Raw genomic sequence first — 9,799 nt, forward strand, 5'->3', positions numbered from 1 at the left:
ACTTGCCGAAACAATAATTACTCGAGATATCGAGCGGACACTAACGGATTAACTTCAAACTTCACAACAAGGTTAATTACCATGAAACCTCGGACAAGTTTGATAACCGCCATTATCCGACCATAATTTGTGGAGTTATGCCCCTTTATGGACTTGCCGAAACAGTGTCCGCTCGATATCTCGAGTAATTATTAACGGATTAACTTCAAACTTCACAACAAGGTTAATTACCATGAAACCACGGACAAGTTCGATAACCGCCATTATCCGACCACAATTACTGGAGTTATTACCCTTGGTTTCATTAATGCGATGCATGCGTTCCATGATGTTGTATTGCACTCATTGATCTACCAGTTATGTTGAATGATTTCTCTTTTAATATCAATTACTCACAATTACTTCATATATTTCAATCATACAAACAACTGCTCATTCAATGTGTGACGGGCGTATTATATACCGCTCGCGGTAACCTTGTTTTTAATCTATGACCACTAAGATCTGTTTGAAAGGATCGAAACATTGATTTGTCTAGATGCATGATCAGATATGTGTGTGCTACTGTCTTCCAATTTGTACTGTCAAACCAACAGCACTTAATGCTTTCTGCAATGGAATTTTGAATAAAAACCACAAAAAACCACAGGAGAACTGTACAGGCCCATTAGGCCTCTTATTTTATTATGGATGATGCTTATAAATTTCTTTCAAAGTAAGTCATTATTCTTGGTTACATGCCTGTTGTAGTTTGTAGGGTTTGATTAAGTCCAAACTGAAATAGTTGAATACAAAATATATATTTATTATTCAGCTTAAGCAGATTCTTTTCCTAACCTTGTTCAATGAAAAAGCTAATTCTGCACAACTTTTATTGACAAGGTTGTCAGGAAAATTTGTCAAGTGGAAATTCACACACTGAAGTTCAATCCAAATACAACGAGTCCTTAAAAAAATACTACTGCTTTGCATATCGGGTCCAGTCAATCTGCGGACTGTTCACTTCAACCTAACTACAACAGAACTGTTTTTTGTTGTAACGGAAGAAAGTCTATCAAAATATTTTTTCAGGGAAAGTGTATTTTTGCACCCTCTTTGGGACATCAAAGTTGCTTGTTTGACCAACTTTGTAGTGTCATAGCTACCTTTTGTGTAACATTGAGTTAAGAAATTTAAGTGTTGATTCAAAAGACGATGAAAAAAGCATTTTACCCAGATTGATTTTAGTTGACGCTTTTAAAACACAAGCCTGCGAACCAGCACATATCACTATTTTCTGTTGTAATACAACCATCATTGAGAAAAAAAAATCTGTTGCAATAAGTCAAAGATGTGAACCTCTTTCCATCGGACTGAGTGGCCAATACATCTTTAGTCTTTATAAATATAACCCACCAAGAGGTGCGTTCCTACTTAACCTGACGTGCTCCTCAGTATGACGCTGCTCAGTATGATGTGTCCTGAAATGTTACACTGTCTGATCACCAATGTATGAAGTATCTCAAGGATCCTTCACTGCATTATCAGTAGTAACACAGAGCCACACACTGGGTTTGGATTTTTCCTTTAATGTAACAAGCTGGCAGCAGATGGTCATTGGGTGGTCTGTAATGTGTCTGATACTATTTTGAACAGTCTAACTTCACGTAGCGATTCTTCTTTCTGTAATGCGGATAGAAATAAAATCACCGATAAAGTGAGTGTACGTAACACCCACAGTCTGCAAAACACCCACTGTCTGCAAAACACCCACAGTCAAGGGCTTTTGTGAATGAGTCTGTATCTGTATAAATACGTGGACTCCTTCTGATAGAAGATAGCTGTCCTCGATGGCCTTACACGCGTTATCAAGGTCCTCCTCCTCTCCTCCTTCAACAAAATTTCACCGATAGGGGTCACATGCACAAGTGAGCCATTATCTGTCCATTCATTTGTTGAGTAGTAATTATAACATGTAACTCACCGTTACACACGAAGCATGTGATCTCCTCTGAAGGCAAAATGTCAGCATTTCAATGACATTGTCAATTCCCAGAAGTGTTGCCCTATGGTTACGCTTAAGTGTAGAAAACTGGGACACTGGTAAATTAGTCTTGCTTAACATACAGATTCATGTGATAGAATTTGTCGATCTCCTTGATTCATTGAGTTGAGAGGCTTCACTTAAAAGCTGCATGTTTTGTGTCCTCTATAAGACATCATACAGGAAGACTGGAAAGTTATTGGGCTAACATAATGATAACTGGAGACAACAATTATCATACCACACAATTCTTTAGTCTATTTGTTGATTTCACACTCATTGCTAAATTCTGTACAAAGATTTTTATCAATGTTAATGTACCGTCATTCTTGCATACCATTATTTGGAATGGTGAAGTGTAAAACACATACGACCACAAAACAAAATTATCTGAGCACTCTAGGTATCTGCTCACACTTAAGTACTGTAACTGTATCACATGACCTAAACTAGTCATCTCGAATAGTAACAAGGTCAAGGTCGCAATCTTTGCACATATCAAAGATACATCTGTTTGTCACCCTGTCACGTAGGTAGTATCCCTGAAATCCTGGATAGGTCCCCTTCAGATGTTCTACCTGTGGAGGATGATGAAAATGATACAAATATTGACATTGCTATGATAGATTAAAGGTCAGGCCCATATTCATGAAACCATTCTCATGCCTGAGTAGGAATTCTGTGCTCCATGCATCCATTATCTTTTAACTTACAGGAAAATATACCGCTACATGTATACTACATTCAAAGAAAAAATTCTGCACATGGAAAATGTACACACGGAAAACATTTTTAGATTCAAAACTGTCCAAAATTCCTCAAAATCACTGAAAAAATGTGAAATTTGAGTACTGTAACTGCATGTCTGATGTGAAGTATTCTAATGTCACATTGAGGACATGCCTTTTAGTTGTTAAGACTGTCATGAAAAATGTGACCAGAACATTGTTTTATACTGGTATGTCCAGGCCTCAGGTATAATATTTACTGAGCAACAATATTCCGATCTTTTAAACCACTACTCTTTGTTTTCAGACTCCTACTAAATATAAAAATGCTACCGCAAGCTTGTGATTTTTGCTGCCATGTTGAATTTGCGAATGAATCATTCTGCAAAAAGAATAGCACTCGATCAGCCGCAAAAAGTACTGTACAATTATCTATTATGGAAACATTAGAATTTTGAGCTTACAACACAGAATCTGAGTTAGGGCATGAGAACATTTTTATGAATATGGGCCCCAAGACTTTTCTAGCTGTATATTTGGAGCTGAGATTTGGTCTCATTTCCAAGGAGTTTTACAGTCATGCCTGAGTCAAACTTCGAAATTTCATAAAAAGAAAAATACAACACTTTATATTAATAATAAGATTTTCAATTTTCCTTCGAACAAACAAATTCTTATTTTTTTATTTACTAAAAGTAGTACCAGAAAGAAAACTATGGAGAATAAAAAGGATCAAGAAACATAAAATTATATGTTAATTATAACATGTCAATGTATTTTTCCCCACATAATTAAGGTGGCAATTCTGAAAGTTATAAGGGAAAATAATGAAGGTTTATCAAATCATTTCTTTTTGAAATGTTTTTGAGTCTATGTTACTTAATATATTTATTAATTTCATAAATTTTTCATCAGTGAAATACTTAAAAGTTGGATAAATGTCAAATACAAATATCAACAAATATCAAACCAACTTGTGATCATTTCCTTGACAAATAAGAGATTAACACATCAGATAGTTATAACATGAACACTATATAAGAAATTTAGACTGATTATCATTGTAGTGAGTACGCTATAGACAGGTCACTGATACCTTTTACATACAGTATAACAAGAGCATAAAGAATAGCATCATACTTACATATTTTATTAAGGCGGGATTCTTCAGTAGCTTACTAAATCTGAAGATAGTGACATCTGCCTTGACTGTCATGACTTTATCTTTCCTGTGCCAGATGGTTGTTGATATACCTGTAATTATACATGAAAAGATAACTCACACTTTCAGTAATATATCATAATTGGTTTCCCTAATCGACTACTGTATACCAGTACACTTTTGCCCAGTCTAATGTTTGCCGTTCACGGGGAGAAACCATTTTAGTATTTAAAATTTTGCCCTTAATAGGTAAGTATATATGTTATGTACTTATTTTCAAAGTAGTGGTAAAATTGCCCTCATTATATGAAGGGCGAAAAAGGCAAAAGGTAAACTGTGGCGAAAATACTCATGTATTCAGTATATAAGAATAGACAGTGTATTTTATGCATGACACTCTTGACACATCTTTGCCAAGGTATTCAAGCCTCAATCAATGCGAAGGTTACCTTAATATCACTACATATAATTCCATAAAAAAATGTACAAGCAAACTAGTAAACGTCTGTGTTTGTAATTTACCTTCTTTTGGTAAATGCCAGCTGTGTTTCCCACTCACAATTAAAGGACGTCTAGGATGGGAGGTCCTGCTTTGTATACCAGAATTCTTTTGTTGATACAGTAGTTCATCAGGTCCACTGTAAAATAGGGACATGTCCATCGTGTTCTCCTTGATGAAGTTAACCTCATACAGTAATTCACGAGGTCCACTTTCCAACTGCGGGAACATGTCCATTGAATTCTCCTTGTTGGAGTCATACCCAGCAACATCCTCCCCATCTTCGATACTGGTAACGGAATGGGCAGCTGGTTTAAAGTTGTTGTTTGCTGGATAATTCTTCTTTGGAGGGGGATGACCATCTCTGTCCTCCCTTGGGCGTTTACCAGTGCTTTCTTTAGCTTCTGAAGCGTGTCGTGCGTTTTCATTTTCTGTGCGTCTCGGGTGCTGTGGACCTCCATTAACATTGTGTACAGGTTTGGCAACTTTCTTATTGGCTAGCCCTTGCTGCTGTATAGGGGAAGTAGTTGGCCAGGGATCAGCTGTATGACCTTGTAAGGGAAAAGCCTGATGACCTTGTAAAACAGATATCTTACTTGGATCACTACTGCTGTCAATCAATGTATCTGCTCCACTGACCTCTCTGCTCTCCTTACCTGAGGATTCTGGAGTGGAGGAGTCATTGCGACTGACAGGAGGCGAGGAGTTCACCAAGTGGTGGTCTTTAGCAGTTTTTCCTATATTGAGACTCATAATAACTCTTGGTTTATGTCAAGTGTAACGCTTCCAATTCAAGTGAAACTAAAATGCTTGTACACTCAAATACTTTTGTTTGTCTCTTTCTGTGGTTCTCCTAATGCCTTTCCATTTCTTGAAGCCCATAGACCTGGAAACAAAAATGAAACACGGTTTAGTTACTTGGCATTTTTAAAAAAAAATCTCATTCAATACATTGTAGGAGATAGAGAAATATCATCTGATGATCATGACCACCTACCCCTATACTGCACCAGATACCCTGCACTGGGAAAGGAAAATATCACATTATCATTTTCAATCATTTACATCAATTTTTTTAAGTCATCTGAGCCCAAAACTCAAGTGACCTATTGCGATCATGTTTCATCAGTCGTCGTGTGTCGTCCATATTACAATTTGCGGTTGCTGATCAGGGTGTGCAATGTATTGAATTAAAAGACATCAGTATATTGGTAGAATGATAACTGGTTTGACAGATAATGCACTTTCTATATCCTGGAAGTCCCATTATCATTACCAAGCAAGCACAAATTAAACGTTTTAACGCTTCCTTAAAAACTATAGCTGGAAGAAATAGTCACTGGGGAACATCTCAAAACCAGATTTTCTTTTCATCTTGTGAAAGTTTGTTTGACTTGCACTGTGAGCTTTAAGAACTGGATAATATATTTTGTTCATGTTAGTGTTTGTGCTCTTATCTTACATCAGTTATATCGGACAAAGAAACATATGTTTACTGTAACCATTACAGCTATTATGAAGTCATACTTGTAATGCGTCTTTATCTATGACAACGGTCCGTGACAGAGGTGTATACTTCTTACACACAGGTGTAGTTACTTTCAAATCCAGATAAAGGCTTAAAGGAATTACTACCACCCACATGTCAGATGCTCATTGATTATTTTGTAGTGGTTAACACAGTGTTGTATCTTTAAGCATTGCTTGGCTTTTTTTTAGAAGTGCTTCTAGGGGAACTTCAAACAGAAGGGAAGATTTTTAGGTCACCTGAGCTTTACTCAAGTGACCTATTCTAATCGCTTTTCGTCCGTCGTCGTCCGTCGTCCGTCGTGCGTCGTGCGTAAACTTTTACATTTTCAACTTCTTCTCAAGAACCAGTGGATGGATTTTTTTCAAACTTGGTCAGAATCATCCTTGGAAGATGAGGCTTCAAAATTGTAAAATTGAGATTCCTACCCCGACCCCTGGAGCCAGGGCGGGGCCCCAAAGGTAAAATTAATCAATATTTCAAAAATCTTCTCCTCCAGCCTCAGAGTACTACAGTGATTTTCTTTACGTGGAAAGAAAGATCTTCAGGGGCTTTACTTAAATTGTAAATTTCAGGACCCCCGAGCTATCCGTTCTCCCTTGGGGAGGGGGTAAAGTTTACTATAGTTTATATAGGGAAATAACACTTTTGGGTATATTTTGACAACTTTCTGTAGGAAATTATTTTTACTTGGTGAGAATTATCCTTGGAGGTAGATGGTTTCAAATTGTAAAATTGAGATTCCTACCCCGACCCCTGGGGCCAGGGCGGGGCCCCAAAGGGAAAATTAATCAATATTTCAAAAATCTTCTTCTCCAGACTCAGAGGTACTACAGTGATTTTCTTTACGTGGAAAGAAAGATCATCAGGGGCTTTATTTAAATTGAAAATATCAGGACCCCGAGCTATCCGTTCTCCCTTGGGGAGGGGTTAACGTTTAATATAGTTTATATAGGGAAATAACACTTTTCGGTATATATTTTATCCATTTTCAGCAGAAAATTGCTCAAACTTAGTCAGAATCATCTTGGGTAAATGAGAGTTTTACTTTGTAAAATTAGGATTCCTGCCCCATCCCCAGGGGCTAGGGCGGGGCCCCAAAGGGAACATTTACCAATATTTTCAAATTCTTATCCATTGATGACATGACAAGTATTGTATTTCACTTAGTTTACATGCTGATTTCCACATCACATCTAAACAATAAAATAAAGCTACCAGTACCTATGATATAACTCAGGTGACCGCTAAGGCCCTTGGGCCTCTTGTTTAGTATCTAAACAGGAGATTTTGCCGAAACACTTAAGTTAAACTTGATATCCTTCCTCTCCTTCGTCTTAGTTGCCAGCTAGAGTCTATCAGAAAGTCCATGTTTCTTCCCTAGGGTTAAGACGGATGATTGACCCCAGTCAATACAATTGTATGACATCACATCAACAATTCATTAATGTCACGTCAATAGTGTATTGATCGAGTCTGTATTATCACGGTAATGTCAACATTGCTTAAGGCATATAACAGGGTTCAATCCCTTAGGTGAAATGGGAAAACTCAACCCTTGGAGAGCTTAGATTCTTACGTTGCCAACACTCAGCAAGCCTCGTGTTTGCAGTAAACTTTTCCAAGCAGAGCTTGATGTTATATTTTTAGCTCACCTGCCCGAAGGGCAAGTGAGCTTGTGCCGTACCGCGGCGGCCGTCGTCCAGCCGTCATCCGGCATCAACATTTCCCTTTAAAAGCCTTTATCTCCTGAACGACTGATTGGATTTTAACTAAATTTGATATGAAGCATCCTTGGGACCAGGGGCTCAATGGATTTATGAGATAAGGGTGTGGCCCCCTAGGGGGTTTAGTTAAGGGCCAAAAAGGGGAAAATTTAGAAAAAAAATAAAAAATCTTCTCCATTTCCAGAATTGCTAAAACCAAATACTACTCATAGTTGTAGAGGCCTTTGGGTTGTTTATAAAAATTGTGATTTCATGTCTCCTAGCCCCCCCCCCCCCCCCCCCCCCCCCCCCCCCCCTTGTTCCTGGGGAGGAGGTGAAGTTTAGTATAGTTTATATAGGAAATAAACATAATAGGCCATATCTTCCATTGTTTTGAACGGAAGTTGTTTATATTTGACAGAATTACTTGTTAGGTGAAGGTGAAGGGGGTCTGCAGGTAAAAACGTTATGAGCCTGACCCCCTAGGGGGCTGAGTAAGGGGCCGAAAAGGGGGGTGAAATTTCAAAAATCTTGTTCTTCAGTTATAAAAATTCTAGGATCGAAAATACTACCCATAGCTGTAATAGCATTTGGGTGGTTTATAAAATTTGTGATTTTTATGTCTCCCAGGGCCTCCGTTTGCCCCTGAGGAGGGGGTGAAATTTAGTATTGTTTATATAGGAAATAGACATGACAGGCCATATCTTCCATTGTTTGAAAATAATTTGTTAATATTTAAGAGAAGTACTTATTAGGAGAGGATGGTCTGCTGGTATAAATTTTGTGAGCCTGCCCCCCTAGGGGGCTGAGTAAGGGGCAAAAAGGGGGGGGGGGGGTAATTTGGGAAAATTTTAAAAATCTTCTTCTTTAGAAATGCTAGGATCAAATACTATACCCATAGCTGTAAAGGAATTTGGGTGGTTTATACAATTTGTGATTTTCATGTCTCCCAGGGCCCCCGTTTGCCCCTGAGGAGGGGGTAAAATTTAGTATAGTTTATATAGGAAATAGACATGACAGGCCATATCTTCCATTGATTTGTAAATAATTTGTTCATATTTGAGAGAAATACTTATTAGGGGAGGAGGGTCTGCTGGTATAAATTGTGTGAGCCTGCCCCCCCTAGCTAGGGGGCTGGGTTTGGGGTGAAAAAGGAGGCGAATTTCAAAAATCTTCTTCTGCAGTTCCAGAAATGCTAGTATCAAATACTTTCCATAGTTGTAAAGGCCTTCGAGTGGTTTATATACTTTGTGATGTTCATGTGCCCCAGGTCCTTCGTTTGCCTTTGGGAAGGGGGTAAAGTTTGGTATTGTTTATATAGACAATTCGACAACATACTTTTTATCTCCAACCCAACTAATGTGCTAGTAGTAGTAACAACCTTAATTCTTTATGAATTATAAAGTCTCCATAGTTACGCTTCCAAGTTCTTACCCTACATGTCTGAAGTGGTTACAAATTGGCATAACAGAGCAAATGTAAATATTGTGCCATGATTGCTTAAATAACCAAGTGAGCGATACAGGCCCCCTGGGCCTCTTGTTTAAATATTGTCTTATACTTTGCATTCACATCAAGAAAGAGAATTACTTCCAATTTTTACGAATCAGGTTGCCAGAATTTTGGCTGGTTATTGGAAATGCACCGAAATACTTATGTGGCAGATTTTATTTGTACATTACAAGGATTATGGTCACTTGAGCTCAATTGGTAGAGCGATGGACTGGGAAGCATTTGTCGTGGCTTTAATCTCTGGTGTATAGATTAGAACCTGGCCATGGGTTGTTATTGTGTTCGAAGACAAACACCTTCAAAAAGGAGGGAGTAGTGTGACAGGTTTTAATTGTACATAGGATATGGATGCTCTCTATAGCTTTGCACTAAGCTAAGGGAATTGCCATTTAGCTCGATCAGTTAAGCAACAGACTGGGAATCTGGGGTCATGGGTTCAATCCCTGGTGAAAGCACACTCTAGATCTTCTCTTTCATGTTAAATTTAAGTTTACAACTCAGCAAATCAAAGTTTCTTCCTTAGCCAGCTGGGAAATCATACAGGCTCATGTCAGTGTATACAGTATGTGATGGGCTCATAACTTTTTCTCAAAATGAAAAATATATGGAAGTTGCTTGGTATACTGATGTCAAGAACAATG

The 9,799-nt window shown here is 38.0% G+C and overlaps 1 protein-coding gene across 1 annotated transcript; it reads right to left on the minus strand.

Moving 5' to 3' along the window:
• Window positions 1–652: 652 nt before the first annotated feature.
• LOC110462674 lies at window positions 653–5,191 on the minus strand. Its single transcript, XM_021516756.1, has 3 exons — window positions 4,436–5,191; window positions 3,896–4,005; window positions 653–2,601 (listed from the first exon to the last, which is right to left on the minus strand). The coding sequence occupies exons 1-3, from the start codon at window positions 5,163–5,165 to the stop codon at window positions 2,473–2,475; spliced, it is 969 nt and encodes a 322-aa protein (XP_021372431.1). The 5' UTR covers window positions 5,166–5,191; the 3' UTR covers window positions 653–2,472.
• Window positions 5,192–9,799: the final 4,608 nt, after the last annotated feature.

The sequence above is a fragment of the Mizuhopecten yessoensis genome, unplaced genomic scaffold (genome assembly GCF_002113885.1).
Source record: "Mizuhopecten yessoensis strain PY_sf001 unplaced genomic scaffold, ASM211388v2 scaffold10821, whole genome shotgun sequence".
Taxonomy (NCBI): Eukaryota; Metazoa; Mollusca; class Bivalvia; order Pectinida; family Pectinidae; genus Mizuhopecten; species Mizuhopecten yessoensis.